Consider the following 21,737-nt stretch of genomic DNA (forward strand, 5'->3'; position numbering starts at 1 on the left):
TGGGCAGGAAAGGGATGGGCCATGCTAATATGCGCTAGGAACTCTCACCAAGCATGGGCCCTGTCAGCTCGCCTTGGAGTGTGCACAGCCAGTCCAGAGCTGATGAGGGGTCACCTGGGGGCCAGATTTCTTCATCATTTGTCTCTCAGTAGGTCCCTTTCACAAGGGATCCCTTAAGAGTAAACCTCGCCTCTTTCCAGATCAGCAGGAAAGGGGTATGACAAACTCCTCTACAAGGCAGCTAAGAGGTTAGCATCCTGCCCTGTTTTTTTTTTTTAATTGTTATAAAGTATACATAACATAAAATTGGCCATTTTAACCATTTTTTAAGTGTACAGTTCACATTCTTGTGCAGCCATCAATACCATCCATCACCAGAACTAGTTCTTCTTCCCAAACTGACACTCTGTACCATTTCAGCACGAACTCCCTGCCACCTTTTTTAAGGCCCTGGTGGATCCTGGGTAATGAAATGAATCCCATTTTACAAAAGCCTCTCCCCCGGTAAATTTAGCCTCCTCGTGTTTAATGCAGTATCATCAATATAGTCTGAAGACAACTGGCACCAGGGTCACCCAGTTGGTGGGGAGAAGAAGGAGAAATGCCTGTTGAAATTTAGATCTCCCCTCTCCTTCCTGAATCAGAATCTCTCATCCAAACCTGTGTATTTGTACCAAGTCCCCCACATGATTATGATGCTGACGTAAATGTGAGAATCACTGGTTTCAGCCTCATGGGAAAAACACGTGAGGAAGAATATTAGCTAGGGCATAGAATGCTTGTTGTGGGGAAGTAGCTACCTGCATTTGAATATCTGCTTCCCCAGTGGCTAGCTGAATAATTCTGGGCAAGTTGCTTAATCTCTAAACCTGTTTTCCTATCTCTAAATTGGAAATTGTGGTCTTAGGACACACCTCACCAGAGTTGCTATGATGATTGAATAAGACACGAGATGCTCAGATGGGGGCCTCGCATGGATGTTCTCAGGTCTTGATGGAGCCCATGGGTGATGAGGTGACCCAGGAGACTGCTTTACACAGGGTAGTTCTATTTTCTTGAGGAGTTACGGGTAAAGTGGATCAAAATTTGCTATTCCAAAAGTGTTTTGTCTTTTGCTGTCATCCCACTGTAGGAAAGCAACCAACATTATTAGTCAGGATAGGAAATATATAGATACGCCTGCAGCAATTGATAGGGTAAAATATTTTTCTTGAAAAATCCTTTCAGAGATGGGTTCATGTGGAGAGATTCCTGAGAGGAATGGTTAGGTGATTAATAGTGATGCATGTAGTGCTTAGCTGTGGGAAATAATTAAGAAAATGAGGCTCTGGCACCTGTCCCAGATACTTACCACCACCCCACTTTGGAAAAAGGGCAATTAAGGTTGGGTAAAGATGTTCTGGATGGCTGGTGCAGTAGTAGTTTGAGAGTGTATCATAGTCATTGGTCAGAGAAGCTTTCGGAATAGAATGTGGCTCTGCAAAAAGGAAGGTAGAGGGAGCTCAGGAGTGATGAACAGGACACAAAAGTGGGGGTGAATAGGTAGGTTCAGGGAGCAGCAGACCAGACCACTCTGGCTGAGGGGAGTGTCAAATCGGTGGGTTGGAGAGTCTGGTTTTTATTAGATCACCTTCAAACTTGGCTCTGTTTGGCCTAGTTTAACTAAAATATCACCTGAACCTAGCATATATCTCCTTGATAAATTTCAATTAGAATCAGTAGTTTTATGGACCATTTGTACTTAGTGCTTAGCATAGGATTTGCACATAGTTAGGTGCTCAAAAATTTTTTGTTGAATAAGTGAATGAATGAATCATACCCTTTGGTTGACCAGTCCTTGCAAGAAAGATTGGAGCAATCTGGAAGTTATTGTACTCCAAGGACAGTATTACAAATGTATCGAACAGGTGAGATTAGGCATGATTTCAGGGGGGCATTTTCCATGATTTCCTCCTTTGTAAAATAATATTTAGAATGTTGGGAAAGGGAGTGTTGATGTTTATATAGATTTCATTATGTCCAAAAATTATTCCTTTGGACAATATAAATACTAAAAGCAGGAGAAAAATGGAGAATATAGTTTCAGTTCTGTAAAAGGTATATGTTCATGGGGAAAAACTGGAAGGAAGTTATAAGAAAATTAGGACTTACCTAATGACCTTACCTCATGTTTTCTACTTTATGCTTATCAGAATTTTTTCAAATTTTCTACAGTAGATCTGTTACTTTTATAATCAGAAAAATATAACATGTTATTTGTTAAACAGTATAGAATGTGGTCCAACAGTCTTGCCAAAACTTGCTTTGTTTTTTTAGCCCCGGAAATCATAAAAATCATAACTGATACTTGGAATAATGATAGAGTGGTAACAAAAATGAACTCTACCTTACCAAGTATCATATGACATCATTGACTTACTGAGGAGCCTATACCACCCAGGTCCTGAGATTGGCCATCTCATGGCTCCTTGCTTCCACCTGCACATCCTCACCCTCCCTGGATACCTCCTGCCCTCCATCACCTGTTAGAGGCTCATGAATGTCCTGAAAACTGGTAATGCAGGTCAGAGTAACCTTGCTTGTTTCAAATTGTGGACTCTGCAAACAGCTCTGTACTTTGGGTTACACTGCCCTGAAAAATAGCGTAAGTGCCAAGGTATTGGCCTACAGACTTAAAAAAAATTAAATAACAACAATAGCAAAACCCAAAAAACTTATTTGCTTCATTTTCTTTTCAACTAGGTAAAAAGTATGAATAATATTTCTTCTCCCTTTTGGATGAAGACTACTTAGTGATAAATCAGGGGCACAGCTAAAATGAACTTTGAGTGTTAAGGAGGCCATTTGCATTTTTAACCCTACTGAAAACAAGCCATTAGAGTAATATCAGCTGTTTGTCAGCTGTTGGCTTGGGCTTTCACCCAGAATTTGATGTCATTGGTGAGCATCCATAGGGAACAGGAATTATTTTTAAGCTTGTTGACCAGAGGACCTCTGAAGATCTTCATTGGTATGGTGTTAAATGTAATGCAAATATAAAGAAGAAAATGGCTAGAAATGGTTTTCTTATGCATTAAGTATGTGGATTTAAAATGCTTTCCATCTGTTAGGGCTTTATGGGAGAGCTTCTATGAAACTGGAGAGTTATTTAGTCTGGAAAATGTTTTACTCCATGAGATGATGAAATGTAGGCTAGGTATCAGATGTGGTACAACCAGGTAGGAGGGAGATCAAGAAGCACAGCCATGAAGAAAAGAGTTTGCAGGAGCTGAATCATATCCTATTTTGATTAAATCAGGATCATTTTACTGAGAGACTGTAATGTGAGAATGTGTTAGTGTAGTAGAGCAGTTCTATTATGTTTATCTCATCCAGAGTGAGTTAGTTTTCATCACATGTATTTTTAATTCTTTGGAAAGACAATTACATTAATTGAGGAATGACTTATAGAATACCAGTTTGGAAAAAAAAAAAATTTGGTGAATGGGTGTGTTGATATTACAAACTATTAAAAATTGGTTGTATTATGAGCTATAGGTATCCCAGCTGAATGGTGGCAGTTCACTGTTTGGGGAAGCCTGTTTTATTTTTAATGCATAGGATAGGTAATACAAGGGCTTCAAGGAAGCAGCTCCGGGTTCTTCCCAGTTTTCTCTTCCCCTTCACTGCAAGGCTTCCAAAATGTCTGCCTTGACCTGATATGAGAACTTTTCAGCATCTATCCAGGATGGTTCTACTACCTCTGCTGCCATTATGCTTAGCGAGGACAGGGTAACCTCCACATGCCAGTCAACCTACAACCTCCCATCCCATCTCCAAGACATGGCCAAAACTCCTTCTCACCTCCATTTTCTCCCTGGCTTCACTTCCCAGGCCAGAGTCCTCTTTTAAAGACTATGACATTCTCTGGGAAGTCTTTGCTGATAAGACTTGAGTGCATGCTGATTTCTGCCATCTCTTATCTTCACTTTTTATCAGTTGCACAATTAGTACACACACTGTTGAATGATTCTCTCACTTTTTAACTGCCTGCCTGGATTATTCAGGATTTTATGATATTAACTCATATCCTAAGTTTTTTCTTTATGGTTCTGTAACAGTGAATGATTTTCCTGTGGGCAGGGATTGTGCCTTTCTCTTCTTGTGAAGTCAAGTAGTCCCTTGCACGTATGTGCTGACACCCAGTAAACTCGTAGAGCTCAACTTAAATAATTCAGCTGCTTGCACTGGATGCGATAAAAAATCACCACCTACTAACATAAAACTAGTATTCTACCCAGAACTATCATTAGCAAGTATTTATTGAGCCTTTATTTTTATAGTCCTAGGAGGTGATTTAAAAGAAATAAACATGGTTCTACATCAGGAAGGAGTATGTGATGACTCTGGATATGATAATAAGAATAGAGGGTATTATTTTTTGAGGGATTACCACTTCAAAGGGTTATTGTGAGGGTTATAAGAGAAACTATTATTCCCCCCGCCATGTTACAGATATAAAAACTAAGCCTTAGCAAAGTTAAATGGAGATGGATCCAAACTCAGATCGAATGATTCCACAGCCCTGGTGTTAACACCATATTGTACGGTTGAGCAGGTTGTTCAGTGCTTGGAGGTGCCTGGCCAAGGGCACAAGTGGGATTGAAATGCAGCCTGTAGTCCACTTGAAAAGCTAATGGGGGGGGAAAGTATACAGTTGGGGAAGTGTATACTGTGTATACTACCTCTTTGTGCCATTTTATAGTCTTATCTGTGCTGTTTTATACAGTTGCCATGAGCCACATACGACTATTGAGCACGTGAAATGTGACTAGTGCAGCTTGGGAGCTGAATGTTTAATTCTACTTAATTTAAATTAATTTTTTTACTTAAACTTAAATGGCCACATATGGCTAGAAGCTACTACATTAGCACAGGTCTAAAACTTCAAATAAATGCAGTCATTCAGTGCCTGGCTTCTTTCACACAACCTAATGTTTTTAAGATTCATCCACGTATGTTACATACTCAGGAGATCATTCCTTTTATTGCTGAGCAGTTCTTCGATTGCATGAATATGCCACAGGTGGTTTATTTATCTGTTGATAGACTTTTGGGTCGTTTCCAACAGTTTGGGCTGTCATGAATAAAGCTGCTAAAGACATTTGCATACAAGTCTATTTGTGGATGTATGCTTTTATTTTTCTTCTACCAGTGGAATTTTTGGGTCATCTGGTAAATGTATATTTAACTTTATAAGAAGCTGCCAAACTTTTCACTGTACCAATTTGTATTCCCACCACAATATTCCAGTTTCTCCAAGTTTGCACCAACTTTGGTATGGCCAGTCATTTTAATGTTAGCTATTCTAGTGGGTATGAAGTTCTATCTCATTGTGATCTTAATTGATATTTCCCTGATGACTAATAACATTGGACATCTTTTCATGTGCTTGTAGGTCATTTGTATTCTTTTGTAAGGTGCTTATTCAAACTTTTGTGCATTTTTAAAAATACTGTTATTTGTCTACTTATTATTGAGTTGTAGGTATTTTTTATGTATTCTGGATGCAGATCCTTTATTAGATATTTATCTTACAAATATCTTCTACCATACAATAATGGCTTGTCTTTTGAAGAGCAGATGTTTTTAATTGTGTTGCAATTTATCTATTGTTTTTTTATTTTGTGGTTTGTGCTTTTGTGTTCAGTCTAAGAAATTTCTGCTTCCTCCAGTGGTTGTAAAAATTTTCTCCTATGTTTCCTATTAGAAGTTTTATAATTTTAGCTTTTACATTTAGGATCTGCTTTGTGATCCATTTTGAGTTAACTTTTCTGTGTGGTGTGAGGAAGGGATTGAACTTCACATTTATTTCATACAGAAATTTTGTTGATCTGTCACAATTTGCTTATAGGCTATTCATATGTTTTTTTATGAAGTATCTGTTCAAGTCTCTTGCCTATTTCAAAAAACTTGTGTTGTTAACTGCTTATTACTGAGTTATAAGAGTTTTATGTATATTCTAGATACAGGAACTTTTTCACATGTTTGTTTTGTGAATATTTTCTCCCAATCTGTGGTCTTTCTTTCTTTCTTTTTCTTTCTTTCTTTCTTTCTTTCTTTCTTTCTTTCTTTCTTTCTAGAGCAGAAGTTTTAAATTTTTAAAAATTTTGATTAAGTCCATTTTACCTTTTTTTTCCCTTTGTGGTTAGTGCTTTTTGTGTCCTAAGAAATTTTTCTGTATCCAAAGTCATGAAGATTTTTCCTGTTTTCTTCTAGATGTTTTACAGTTTTAGGTTTTAGTTTTAACTTTATAATCCATATTGAATTAATTACTGTGTATGGTGTGATATAGGGGTTGATGTTCATTATTTTTCTATTTGGATCCAGTACCATTTATTGACTATCATTTTCCCACTGGATTACCTCTATCTTTGTTTAAAAGCCAATTGACTGTATATGTATAGGTGTATTTCTGGATATTCTATTCCATTGATCTAAATTTCTGTCCTTATGCCAGTAACACACTGTTCAGATTACTGTGGCTTTGTAGTATGTTGAAATTAGATTGTATAAGTCCTCCAACTTGTTCTCCCTTTAACTATTTTGCTACTCTAGGTCCTTTCCATTTTCCATGAATTTGTAAGATTGTTTCAATACTTGAAAATCAATCGATATAATTTACCAAGGAGAAAAATCATACAGTCATCTTAATAAATGGAGAAAAAGCACTGGGCAAAACTCTTTTTGATAAAAACTTCCAGCAAACAAGGGATGCAAGGGAACATCCTGAGTTTAATAAAGGGCATTTATAAGACACAGCTAACATCATATTAAATAGTGATGTATTGAATATTCTCCCTCAAAGACTTAGAAAAAGGCAAGGATATATGGTCTTCATACTTAATTTGGTATCATAATTGGAGATCCTCTCCAGTGCAATAAGGCAAGAATAAAAGGTATGCATTTTGGAAAGAAATAATTAAAACTTTCTTTATATGAAAATGACATGGATATCTGTGTAGAAAATTCTAAGTCATCTACAAATTATCTACGGAAGTAATAATTGAATTTAGCAAGGGTATAAGTTATATTGTCTAGACACAATAATTAATTGTATTTCTGCATACTAGCAGCAAACAACTGGAAACTGAAACATAAAATAATTCTGTTTATAATAGCAACACTAACATAGGGACAAATTTAACAAAAGATGTACAAGACCTCTGTATAGATAAATACAAAATACTACTGAGATAAATTAAAGAAAATATATATGGAGCTCCCAGGTTGGTGAACATGTGGAGATTTGGGGAGGGTGGTGTGCTTGGAGAGGGCATGGATGCTACTTGTTATTTTCCCATATCTTGCCCTACGCATCTCTTCCATCTGGCTGTTCCTGAGTTATACGTTTATAATAAACCAGTTATCTATGTCTCAGCCTCTCAGCCATCACTTTAAAAGCAACAAATTCATTGTGGAACAAAGTGGCAACAAATGTCAGATTCTCTTCTCTGCGCTTCCCTGGTCTAACTGCCTTGGTAGCTCTTCAACACCTTCATGAAAGGTTCCAGATGAACCAAGGGTTGTTGAGGGACCCTGAGATAATCCTTTGTTTTAATAATTTATTAAGAGTTCATATTCAGACAATACCATGCATGACTTGATCTTCCTGTGTAGGCTCCACAGAGCTATGTGGTTGACTCTGCTACCACTTCTACACAGCCTACACAATTTACTCACCCGCTGTCCTCTGCCTCCTGTGAGCAGACGCAGTTCATCTGCGTGACATTCCGTAAGCAGCACACACATTGTAAAAACAGCCTGGCCATGCAGCAGCTCTTTTATCCATGACATGCAAAAAATAGTCAAGAAGGGCTCCCCATCCCCCCAGGATCTACAGAGTCTTCTTTTTTAAATTTTGCTCTGATGTAAATATCACTCATAACTGAGACAACTGCTAGGCCCAGCTATCACACAATATGTCATATTAATAAAAACAAGAAACATGCAGGAGTTAATTTACCTAAACACAGTTTAAAGCCAGTTTAATTCTAGGGCATATTTTGTTCCCAGTATTTTGTTTTAAAAATACTATTAGATGTCCATGGCAGTTTTAATATAAAGGTATTTCAACTTAAATATTAGCTCTGAGGATATCAGATATTGTTTTTATACAAAGCTTTTAAATCACAATAAAATAGCAAATGGCAAAGAGATATATGTATATATACATAGATGTGGGTATGCATGTCCATACATATATTCTATATATATATATATATATATATATATACACACACACACATATGTGGGGAGAAAGAGAAAGAGCTCTAGTGTTAGCTAGCTATGTCATGTTTATGGATTAGAAACCTCAATATTGTTAAAATATTATTTCTTTCCAAATTGATAAATTAATTTACATTACCAAAGCCCCTGCAGGAATTTTTTTTCTTTTTTTTAGTTTATTAATATGATAATTTACATTGATTTTTGAATGTTAAACCAAACTTTCATTCCAGGGATTAAACCCCACTTGGTACTGATGTATTAACCTTTTTATATATTGGTACAGTTAATTTATAAATATTTCTTTAAAATTTTTATGTCTATGCTCATGAGGGACATTGGTCTATATTTTTTTTGTGTGTGTAATGTCTTTGTCTACTTTTGATCTCAGGGCAGAGATTTGCCCTCACAGAATGAGTTGGAAAGTATTTCCTCCTCTTCAATTTTCTGGAAGAGTTTGGGTAGAATTGGTATTATATTTTCTTTAAATGTTTGGTAAAATTCACCAGTGAAACCATCTTGGCCTGGAATTTTGTTGTTTGGGTTTTTTTTTTTTTAGGTAAGATTTGAACTGCAAATTCAATTTCTTCAATAAATTAAAAGCTATTCAGTTTGTTTCTTCTTCTTCTTTTTTTTTTAAAGACTTTATTTATCAGAGAGTGAGCAGTAGGCAGAGGGAAAAGCAGGCTCCCCGCTGAGCAAGGAGCCCGATGCAGGACTCTATCCCAGGATCCTAGAATCATGACCTAAGCCAAAGGCAGATGCTAACGGACTGAGCCACCCAGGCATCCCTGTCTGTTTGTTCTTGAATAAATTTTCATAGTTTGTGACTTTCAAGGAATTTGTCTATTTCATCTGAGTGGTAAAATTTTGGGGTATAATGTTCATAACATTCCTTTATTGTCCTTTTATTATCTATAAAATCTATGTGATATCACTTTTCTCATTCCTGAATATTGATCATCTGTGACTTCTCTCTTTCTTCCTGTTCTGTCTAGCAGAAGTTTTATCAAGTTCATTGATCTTGTCAAAGAACCAGCTTTTTATTTTATTGATGTTCTCTATTGTTTTCATTTCAATCTCTCTATATCATTTATTTCCTTTCTTCTCTTACTTCAGATTTCATTTGTTCTTTCTCTAGTTTCTTAAGATGGAAGAAGAGGTCGTTGATTTGTATGTATGTATATTTTGCTTTAGCAAATTGTGATATTAACAACTTCATTCATTTCAAATACTTTTTTTCTTGATTTTTATTTTTTTTCATTTTTTATTTAAATTCAATTTAGTCAACATATAGTGTATTATTAGTTTCAGGGGTAGAATTTAGTGATTCATCAGTTGCATAGAACACCCAGTGCTCATTACATCAAGTGCCCTCCATAATGCTCATTATCCAGTTACCCCATCCCCCACCCACCTTCCCTCCAGCAAGCCTCAGTTTGTTTCTATAGTTAAAAGTCTCTTATGGTTTGCCTCTCTCTCTGTTTTTATCGCATTTTAATTTTCCTTCCCTTGCACTATGTTCATCTGTTTTGTTTCTTAAATTCCACATATGAGTGAAATCATATGGTATTTGTCTTTCTCTGACTGCCTTATTTCGCTTAGCATAATACTGTCTAGTTCCATTTACATTGTTGCAAATGGCAAGATTTCATTCTTTTTGATGGCTGGGTAATAGTCCATCATATATATATATGGGGTATATATATGTATATATAGTATATATATATGGGGTGATATACCACATCATCTTTATCCATTCAGCTGTTGATGGGCTCTTTCCATATTTTGGCTATTGTGGACATTGTTGCTATAGGAATAGGAATTTTTTTTAATTGATGATATTCTTAAGGATTAGGGTAAGGTGTGTTGAGGTGCCTGGGTGGCTCAGTCAGTTAAGTGTCTGCCTTCGGCTCAGGTCATAATCCCAGGGTCCTGGGATTGAGTCCTGCATTGGGCTCCCTGCTCAGTGGGAAGTCTGCTTCTTCCTCTACCCTTCCCCCTGCTTGTGATCTCTCTCTCTCTCTCTAAAAAATAAATAAGATTTTAAAAAATAAATAAAATCTTTTTAAAAAAAAGGATTAGGGTAGGTTTTTTCTCAAGGAATGATATGATTAAAATAATGTTTGGGGAATATTTTTCTGTGCTTGAACCTAGCCAAAGTCCAAGAAGTGATGGGGAATATTTTTCTGAAAATCATATGGGATGGAGTGAAACAGGAGGAGGTTGGGAACTTAGGAGACTGAAAGTTCTTAAGGATCCAGGTCTTAATGAACAAGGATTGGGCTCAAAGAGCCATGGAAAAAAAGGAGAGAATAAAATGTCTATTGAGACTATATACCTTGATACTGTACCAGGAATGTAGGGTGCAGAGTATCTATAAACCTCCTTAAGTTTAAAGATGCAAGGTCTCTGTTCTTCACAAGCTTTCAGTCCATGCAGGGTTCCTATATAATCAATTGCTACAGTGTAGTGTTTCATGACATGTTGTACTGGTGAAGTGTAGTAAGAACTGTGGGAAACAGATAAGAGCAATTAATGCTGTCAAGTGGGTTTCAGGTAGGGCTACAGAGTGGAGGTGCCATTTAAGCTAGGTGAAGGAGTCTTAGCAGAGAGAGAAAACAGTGGGAAGGGAAATGCACAGAGGCATTAATGCTAGGCTGGTTCAATACATGGCAAAAAGACCAGTGTGACAGGATATCTTCTCCTTGGGGGTATTCGTCAGTGATGGAGCTGGAAAAAATAGACTGGGACTAAATCATGGAGGGTTCTAATACCACCTTCTGCTGCTCACTTTTCTCCCTTCTCATCTCTCTTATCAAAAACATGCATCTTTGTGTGTGTGTGTGTGTGTGCGCGCATGTGTGTACCTACGCATAACTCCAGAATTTCTTGACATGATTGTACTTCAGCAAAGGAGAGGGAGTCCTGTGAGTGTCACAACACTGCAATCCTATCTGCCTCCACTCTTGGATTAAAGTTCTAATAATGTCTATGACTCCACATTTCTGGGAGAGCAATAGAGTGAGAGGGGTGATTTGCAGGCTGATCGGAGACCGTGTTTACAGTGAGGATTTCCTTTCTTTGTGAGTTTTATAATTGAGAATTAACATGTTATGAGCAAACTTCTTTTGTGATCCTCCATTTTACTATATTAGCAACCTTATCAATGTATTAGTTCAAAAATATTTGTATAACTTTGGCATCTACCTATCGTTTAACTCCTATTTAATATACACAGAGTATAAAGATTAGGGTATCTCTGGGTTCTCTGTGTCAACAGTCTAGCATCACAGACTTTGAAACTTTTCTTATAAAGGGAGTGGAAGTCACAATGGGTTAAGTCTGTGGGGTTTTGGAAAAGGACCCAGATTAGTACACAAGTGCCTTTGGGGAATGTTTTAAAAGCTTTGTTTCTTTGTAAGTTATGGGGTTTCCATCATAATAGTTCAGAGAAAGGAGGTCAGGAGGGAGTGGAGCAGCAAACATTCCGTGGAGAAGAAAGAGTGAAGACTGACTCATCATGTAGGGTTTGGGTGTGGGTGTGCCTGTCGAAGGGAGAAAGGGAGGAAGGGTTATGTAGGCAAAATATTTTCTTTAATTGCTTTGCAGAGTGGTCTTTGGGGAAGAGAATGCATAAGTGCATAACTGTGGCATGGTTGTTCATCTGTCATATACATGATACTGTAAGTGAATCTCTAAAATCCTTTAAGTTTAAAGATGAAATAGGACTATTACATCCTGTTACCAGCTTTGACAGTTGCCCTAGTATTTCTTCCCATGATGGTGAAATTACAACTTTCACTTTCTTTGATTGAATTAAATGTTCTCCTAAGAACTTCAGATAAATTCATAGTTATGCATTGTATTTTCCTACTTCTTTATCTTCCTTTATGCTGTTCCTTTTACCCAAGGTCTCTTTTTTGGTTATGGATACAAGTAATTGCTACCTCTCTATAAAGTTCCAGGTTAAATCCCCCTCCATCAGAGCTTTACTGATCTCCTGGTCCACAACTACCTTACTTCTGAACTTGGAATGTAACAGGTGCTTAATAAATAATTGATAGTTGTCTGATAGTTTTTGTTGTTGTTGTTGTCGTTAAATCCCACCTCCTTCTGACATTTACAATCATAAAAAACAATGGGCTTGTATTTAATATTTTTCTCATTTAACTGTTCTTTATGACACAAAGGATTTCATCTGGCCTAGAAACATAAAAGTGGAGACATATTGCCAATTAGTGAATATAACTTTCCCTCCAATGCAGGAATTCTCTCTACAGGTTCGTTGTTATATTACATCTCTACTTTTAGATAAGCCATTCAAATACTCTGAGCATAATCCATAAAATGGGAGTGATAATAGTATTTACCTTTATTAGTTAGGAAAAAGTTTGGATGTAAGTGACAGAAAACCTAAAATAGTAGTTGCTTAAACAACATAAAATTTCTTTTTCTTTCCCCCAAATCCAGGAAACAAGCACCCATGCTTCTATCTTATTTCTTTACTATGAAAGATATCCATCCTTATGTTTACCTCATGGTCTAATATGGCTGCTTCAGCTCTAGTCATCATGCCTTCCCTCCGGCCAGCAGAAAGGAGAAAGGGGGAGGAGAAAGGCACACCTTTCTATTCAAAGACTTCCCAGAAATAGCAAACCACTTCTGCTTATTTCTAATTAGTAATAACTTAGTGACATGACTACATCTAGCTAATAGTGAGGCCGATAGAGGGATGGCCATATGCTTGGCTAAAATTCAGAGGTTCTATTACTGAGAAAAATGAGAACAGATTTTTGGGGACAATTAGTAGTTTCTGCCACCCTACTGATAATGTTATTATAAAGATTAAATGAGATATTATATACACTGTGCTTAGAACATGCCTGACACAAGATACATGTTCAATAAGTATGAGCCATTATTTTTATAATTAACCATTATAGACAGTATTCATTCACTCTAATATTCAACACCTATTGAACACCTGCTATGCTGAACACTGTGCCTCTCTCTATTTAAATCCCTGTATCAACAATGAGGAGAAGACTGCCATCCAAGATAGCTTCTCCTTTGTTAAACAGATCTAAAAGAGAATACTTTATTACAGTAATCCAAAGCATACCTCCCCAATAATTCATTTGTTTTGGCCCTGATCCTACCTTTTGAAACAATATGTAACCAGCCTATTTCCTCATCTCAGTTCTTCAAATATATGAAGATGGCTTTTAAGCCTCCCACTTAGTTTTCGGGCTCTAACCAGGCATTTTATTAACTCATTTATCTAGCACACGGTTTGGTAAACTTTTTGTATAAAGGGCTAGGTGGTGAATATTTCTGGCTTTGTAGGCTGCATGATTTCTGTCACAGTTTCTCAACTCTTATCATTGTAATGCAAAAGAAACCATAGACATTACGTAAATGAATGGCCATGGCTGTGTTCCAATAAAATTTTATTTACAAAAACAGATAACAGGTCAGATTTGGACTTCTGTCTGTAGTTTGCTAGCCCCTGGTTTAGCCCATGGAAATTTGTCAACAAGGTTATTTGTGACTGATATTTCTCTATCCTGAAGCTGAAAACTTACTCTATGTCACTCCTGATTCTTCTTAAACCTTTCATTTCTTTTTCTTTTCTTACCATTTTGTCTAGGATTTCCAGCACCCTGGCATCTCCATAGCCATACTTCATGGCCATTCATTTCCCTAAACATATTACCCATCCTAATTCATCTCTAGCTTGGAAATGCTACCTTGACAAGTTCCCTCTTATTCTTCCATATTCTTAACCCACATATCCTTTGATCTCTCCTGGGCTGGTCCTTCTCTAGTTTCCCCTACAAACCACATTAAGAAAAGAAGAATCTTTTTCTCCATCTCTTTCTTCTTCAGAACTCTTTGACTGTGATCTTTATTCAGTGCTTCAGGTTTTCTTCAGCCAACTGTCTAATGCTAGCTATAACTTTAACCTAACCCATCTTCCTTCATAGACAACCTAGGGCTAACCAAGAGGAGGTAGGTAGAAAAATATGTGTGTTTCATTTTAATGTTATAGAAATGGGAAGTATAATTCAGGATTGATCATATAACCAGCTCATGGTCATGCAGCTGGGATTCAGGGAGTCAGTCCCAGTTATAGAATTAAAATTTAAATTTGAGTGAACCTGGTGAGTGGAGTGGGTGCATCTGACAAAAGTAAATTCAACACCATGTCACCAACGGAACTGCTGAACTTTACAAGGCATAGAATAACAAACATTTGCCCTTAACTTTTGATTCCCAAAGCATTTTCTTTTTTCTCTCTTTTTTTTTTTTTTCGAGATTTTATTTATTTGAGAGAGAGAGATAGCAAGAGAGAGCACAGGCAGGGGGGAGAGGAAGAAGCAGTCTCCCTGACGTGGGGCTCGATCCCAGGGTCCTGGGATCATGACCTGAGAGCTGAAGGCAGATGCTCAACTGACTGAGCTATCCAGGCACTCTGCAAAGCATTTTCTTCATAATCTGATGGAATAGGTGATTTTATTTCTCTTACAAGAGAGGAAATCAACCCAAACCCAAAGTAGTTAAAATATTTGCCTGAAGTGCCAGGTGCCAATGTCTTATTGTTTTTTTCCATGAGAATCTTTTCTGAAAGCTCCACACCACCTCTTTAGCGAATTCCTTCTTGTCTTTCAAAACTCAGCTTGATCATCATCTCCTCCAGAAAACCTCCCTGGCAATCACTCCCGCCTTGTCCCCACTATCTGATTTAGATGCTCTTTCTCTGTGTTAACCCAGATTATAGCCCTACTTGCACTGTACCTTACCTGATGATTTATTAGCTTATAAAGAAATCAAGGACAGATTACTGCCTCATTTAATGTCATACTCAATAAGAATTTGTTGAATAAAAGAATGACCTGAGATGGAGTCTTCAGTCCTTGGCTGTGATTACAGCTGGAGGCAAAACAAAGATCTCAGCCTTCCAGAGACAAACTCAAATAAAAGAGGATCCTCTCGGAAGCCATGGATCTCTTCAGCTAGCAGATATCAAGAATTCAAACCCATGAGGTTTCAAACTAGGTAGGAAGAAAGCAGCATAACTATGGTGAAGAGCATAGATTCTGGAGTCAGGTTTCTTGGTTTTGAATCCTGACTCCACCATTTTCCAGCAGTGTGATCTTTGGCAAGCAACTTAGCTTCTCTGTGCTTTGGTTTCTAATCTGTCAAATGTGGATAATGATAGAACTGATCTGTTTTAGTTCTCTCTTGCTGTGCAACAAATTACCTCAAAACATCTCAAAACAATAAACACTTCTTATCTCATATTTTCTATGGTTCAGGAATTTGGGAGCTGAGTGCTTCTGGTTCAGCCTTGCTCATGATGTTAGAATCAATATGTAGAATGTAGACCATGGCTGCAGTCACGTGAAGCCTTGACTGGTGTTGGAGAATCCCTTTCCAAGATGGCTCACACCAGTGGCTATTGGCAGGAGGCCTCGGTTCTTGCCACATGGAACTCTCCTTATGACATGGCAGCTGATTTCCCCCAGAGCAAACAAGAGGAGAGCAAGGAGGAAACCCCAATGATTTTATGACCTTTTATGATCTACTCTCAGAAGTCATAAACTGTAACTTCCAACGTATTCTGTATGTTGGAAGGAAGTCACTGAGTACAGCAAGGGGAAGGCAGTTAGGCTCCAGCTTTTGAAAGGAGGAGTATCAGAGAATTCATGGACATATTTTAAAACCATCATGCTATCTTGTAGGGTTGAATAAGAATTATATGAGTTAATAATTTCAAAGTGCTTAAAACAGGAGTTAAGCAGCACTTGCCTTGAATTACCTTCCTCCCATAGGTGAGAAAGGACACATTAACAGTCAGTCTGGAGGTTTTGGCTTTAAAAGTTACTCTAAATAATAGAGCAAAGATACTGAAACCAAGTTACTGCCATAAGCCATAAGCCATTAAAATTATCTATATAGTTCTTGACATGAAAAGCTATTCATGAATTAAATTTGTTAAAAAAAAAAAGCCGGTGTAAATCAGGATGTACAACATGATCAGGTGCTTGTGTAATTATATACATATACCTCTGTGTGTTGGTGCATAGGGAGCCTTCTGGAAGGAGTTTTCTCAAAGTATTAATAGTGGTTATCTCTGGATAGTGGGATTTATGTTAAGTTGAATTTTTTTTTTCTTTGTGTTTTTCTGCATTGTTTGAATTGTTTTACACTGAGCACATATCTTCAAAAATAAGAGAGGCATTTCCCCAAAGAAAATAAAAAGAAACCAAGTTGGAAGGAGGATGTGAAAGGTGGAAGGGTTAGGTTGAACCAGGACCTTGCTGCTCTTTGTGGCCTTACTGACTCTGTGAAGTATCTGATTGATAGGGTGTCCTCTGATTTTTCAAGGTAGTTGTGAAGACTGCACTTGAGTGGCATATATGTAAGGGAAGAGTAGTTGCTACTTCTTTGGTACAAGAGGAAAAGGGAGATGCGAGGGGAAGAGGGACACCTGTGTGGCAAAGGGCAAAGATAGGTCAAATCTGCTGTTGACAGCAGAGCATGAATGCTCATCCTTTGTCTTGGAAACGACAGCTTTACCTACAAAGGAATGGTATACTTGTGATGGATACCCACGGTCTCATAGTGCCTTATATATCCTTGATAATTACACTTGCCACACTGGATTGAAATTTGTTCAATTCTCCCTCTCTCAGTAGACTTGCAAGCAGGTCCTGGATATCTAGCCCATTACACAGTTCCAAACATAGAACAGGGTTTAATAATTTGGAGAATAAAGATAAGCTGAATTATTTTTTTAATAATGCTTTTCATAAATTGAAAATTTTTATGTCCACCGACATTCACCTGAAAAATTTCTTATTCAAATAAAACAGAGGGAGGGACGTCTGGGTGGCTCAGTTGGTTAAGTGTCTGCCTTCGGCTCAGGTCACGATCTCAGGGTTCTGGGATTGAGCCCCGCATCAGGCTCCTTGCTCAGCAGGGAGCCTGCTTCTCCTCTGCCTGTTGCTCCCCCTGCTTTACTCTCTCTCTCTCTCTCTCCCAATTAAATAAATAAAATCTTTTAAAAAAATAAAACAGAGGGGGGCGCCTGGGTGGCTCAGTCGTTAAGCGTCTGCCTTCGGCTCAGGTCATGATCCCAGGGTCCTGGGATCGAGCCCCATATTGGGCTCCCTGCTCAGCGGGAAGCCTGCTTCTCCCTCTCCCACTCCCCCTGCTTGTGTTCCTGCTCTCGCTCTCTCTCTCTCTGTCAAATAAATAAATAAAAATCTTTAAAAAAAAAAAATAAAAAAATAAAAAATAAAACAGAGGGAGTACACACACACAGTCACATTTGTCACATCTGTTCTTTGTTCATCTTTTCCCCTTTTTTTGCCTTTTGATTCTTTGAAATTTTTTATGATTCTAATATTTTGACTTATTACCTATATCTTAAAGTGGTTGCATTGGGGCTTATAGTATACATCTTTAACTTATGACAGCCTGCCTTTAAGTAATATTATACCACTTCACGTAGAAAATAATATTATAACAATATACTTCCATTTCTCTTCTCTTGACCTTGTGTTTTTATTGTCATATATTTTTTTCTGCATTTGTTAGAACCCCATAATACATTGCTATTATTTTTGCTTCAAAAGATCAACTATCTTAAGTGATTTACAATAAGAAAATTTGTACTTACCCACATATTTAACATTTTCCATACTCTATTCTTTTGCATCGATCCAAATTTCTATCTGGTATCATTTTCCTTCTGCCTAAAGGACTTCCTTTAACAGTTCTTATATGCAAGTTTGCTGGTGATGACTTCTTTCAGCTTTTATATGTCTAGAAAGTTTTTATTTTTGTTTACAAAAGATATTTTTGCTGGGTTTAGAATTCTAAGTTGGCAGTATTTTTTCTTTTTTTTTCCTTTTAAAGTATTAAAAGAAATAAAGTACTTTGGTACTTTAAAGATTTACTCCACTCTCATCTGGCTTGTATTGTTTCTTATTTTATTTGTTCATCATGATAAGTGTACTCTTTAATCCTCATCCCCTATTTCACCCATCCCCCCACCCACCTCCCCATAGCTTGCATTGTTCCTCATGAGAAGCCTGCTACCATTTTTATCTTTGCTCCTCTCCACTTAATTTGTCTTCTTTCTCCAGTTTTTGTGGCCTTACTGAACTTTCAACTTTTTTTTTCTTTAAATCAGCACTCTGTTGGGTTCAACCTGAGTTCCTCTTTCCTCCCCTGTAGCATAGCTCTCAAGCTGTAAGCTAGGGCATTTATAGGGCTCTCCTCATTTGTTTGTTTTTTCTTATTTCAGGAATCACTATTCTGTGTTACCTCTTGTTCAATATCTAAAAACCATTATTTCGTAATTTTTTTTCTGATTTTTTCAGTTGTTTAAGATGGAGGGATATTTCTGGTCTCTGTTATTACTCTACTTCGGCTGGAAACAGAATTTCTGAAATATTAAATCAGAAAAACAAATACCTAAAACATTGGAAGTAGCTATCAATTGCAAAACTCCTTCCTCAAAATTGGTTCATATTTAGCATTAGCTTAGAATTATTATGAAGTTCATTTTAAAAAATTTATTTAGTGCCACAGCATTGACATCATGTCTTTTTCTTTCAGGAAACATTGAAACTGGATTTTTAAAATCATTAGTAAGTCAGTAATGGATCAGAATTTGCAGAATGCAATCCCGAGTAAAAATCTCCAAAAGAATTACTTCAAATAATAGAGGAAAGAAAGTTGAACTGCCACCTTAAAACCCTGGTCTAGAAAAACATATTGCAGACGACGGGAAGTGATAACTGGGGAAATTTATTTGGCTCTTAATGCACCTGAATCAAAGAAATTGTCACACTGTTTCTCAGAGGACTTGTATATCTAAGATTATTTTAATAATAAGTTGTTTTATAAGCATCTTGACATGATCACCAGAGAGGAGAAACAGCAATAGCTAAAACCTGTGTGTGCGTCAAGATGACATCTGAAGAAATGGCAGCTTCTGTTCTCACACCTGTGACTCAGAGAAAAGTGACGTCCACTCCATCGGCTGTAGATGAAAGTAGTGAAAAGGTCTCGGACGTCAGTGTTCCAAAGGCACATAGTGTCAGGCAGAGTGGGCAGACTTCTACCATCCCACGGATGAACAAGCTTAAAGAAGAATCTTCTGGAAGCAACTTGCCCAAGATTCTCTCCATAGCAAGGGAGAAAACAGTGAGCGATGAGAACAGCAATGAAAAGTGCTGGGCAGAAAGCACACCAGTTTCTGTGAAAAACCTTAACATTAACCACAACAACATACTGACAAACCGCCAGTGCATCCTTCCTCAGAGCCAGTGTTATGACATGTGCAATTCTGTCATGGAGGAAGACCCATGTTTGGAAACTGGAATCCCATCCTCACTGGAAAGAAAGGCATTTCCTGGAATTCAACTGGAAATCGATCGACCTCCCATGGACATTAGCCCCTTAGGAAGTCAGTCAGCCGTTGTAGAGACTGGCCAGGCAGACCCTGACAGTAACACGGCAGCATTTCACTTTCATTATGAAGTTGAGAGAAGAGTGTCAGATGCTTTCTGTACCCTGTCAGGTAACTTGATTTTGGATGATTGTGGAAACTGTGTACCACTGCCTGGTGTTGGTGAGGAGCAAAAGAAAAATTATGTGGCATATACTTGTAAACTCATGGAATTGGCCGAAAACTGTGATAATAAGAATGGGCAGCTGCAGTGTGATCATTGTGACACCTTGGATGACAAATACTTGTGCTTTGAAGGTTCTTGCCAGAGGGCCAGTGTGGTATGTTCAAGTGACAGCTTTTGCAGGGAGGACTTGACTAACAGTCCACCTGCCAAGACCTTTCTGAGCCATTTTGAGGACTTCCCTGATAATTGTGAAGATGTAGAAGAAGATTTTTTTAAGAGCAAAAAGGAGAGGTCCACTTTGTTAGTGAGGAGATTTTGTAAAAATGACAGGGAAGTAAAGAAATCTGTGTATACCGGGACAAGGGCAATCATGAGAACTCTGCCTTCTGGTCACATTGGGCTGGGAGCTTACAGTTACATCGATCAGAAGAGAAGTGGTCTCTTATTGCCCCGTGGGAGAATTCTGGAAAGGCTGTCAGTGGTGGTGATTAGGCAGGACGGGAGCCCGTGCCTATCAGAAGCCCAGTGGTATCGGGTAAGAGTTAAAGTTTCATTTTTGACCACTTCTTTAAATTTGATCTTTGAAAATCCAATTTTCCATTGTTTTAATTCATGGAAAGTTTTAAGTTCTGTCAAATTGTGATTCTTAGGGGAAGCATTTTGTAGTTATTGGAAACCAGTAGACCTAACATGATACTCCAATTGGTAGCTGTCAAGATTGAGTTAACTTTGCAACGAGGTAAGTATATATGTAAAATACACATATATATGTCATCAGGAGTGCAGAAATTAGGGAGACTCCCTGGTTACTGTTTGTAGGATTATAAGACAGACTGCTGATAGTGGGAAAGCAGCTCCATTGACTGATTATCTAGTCGTGTCCTTTGGAGGCACATGCTTATGTCTTCCTTCTGCCATATTTTTAGGTTGCAGGGCCTAAAAGCACTTAAAATCTGGTTTCCTCCATTTTCCAACCAATGTTCCCAGTTTCTTTCCTTTTCATTTTTTTTGTGCCATGGACCCCTTTGGCAATTTGGTGATGCCTGTGGACTCAGAACAATGCTTTTAAATGCATCAAATGAAATACAAAGTGTTATAAAGGACACAGATTATGTGGCCATATGTACACTTACCAAGATATTGTTTGAAATTGTGATATACAGCAGGGTAGGTGCTTCTTTATTAACACATTGAACAGTGGCATTCAGTGAGGCGATAACTACTGTAATTTCTAAGTAGTGAGGAATGTCAGTAGGGAACGGTTTCCCTGGGACTTCCCAGTTTAGCCCTGCAAATCTACAGCTAGGGAAACCCCCTCAGTCCTGAGCAGACCAGGGCAGTTGGTCACCCTAAATATAAATACTCTTTTACGGTTTTGATGATGACTGTAATATATGGAAATATCTGTGATTTCTATCGGTGACAAGATCATAGGTGCTGCTCCTACTACTGAGTCTTATTGCCTATATTCATAACTGAAGGACATGCCAAATGTCTAACTCTCACATTCCAGTGTTTCACAATTCCTTAAGACCTGGCCTTGTGAATAAATACCCAGTCTAGAAAAACATTCCTTTTATTGAAACATAACTGGTATATTTTTACTGTCACCATCATCAGTCACAGGAGCTGATACTTACTGTGCATTTTACACGTACTAGACATTGGGTCACATAATTTACATACTTGATTTCATGCAATCCTCTCAACTACCCTCTGATACTGGTATGATTATTAACCCCATTGTATTGCTAAGAAAACAGAGTCTCAGGGAAGTCATGTACCTTGTCCACGGTCACTTAACTGCTAAGT

The 21,737-nt window shown here is 37.7% G+C and overlaps 1 protein-coding gene across 1 annotated transcript in view; it reads left to right on the forward strand.

Annotated features, from left to right (window-relative positions):
- The window catches only part of PLCE1 (phospholipase C epsilon 1), a 313,510-nt gene that overhangs the window by 17,616 nt on the left and 274,157 nt on the right, over window positions 1-21,737 (forward strand). The window contains exon 2 of the mRNA XM_032432419.1: window positions 18,904-20,460. Within this exon, the coding sequence (XP_032288310.1) occupies window positions 19,258-20,460 (1,203 nt within the window). The 5' untranslated portion in view covers window positions 18,904-19,257. The remainder of the gene's footprint in view (window positions 1-18,903; window positions 20,461-21,737) is intronic.

This window comes from Phoca vitulina, unplaced genomic scaffold (genome assembly GCF_004348235.1).
Source record: "Phoca vitulina isolate PV1807 unplaced genomic scaffold, GSC_HSeal_1.0 scaffold48, whole genome shotgun sequence".
Lineage (NCBI taxonomy): Eukaryota > Metazoa > Chordata > Mammalia > Carnivora > Phocidae > Phoca > Phoca vitulina.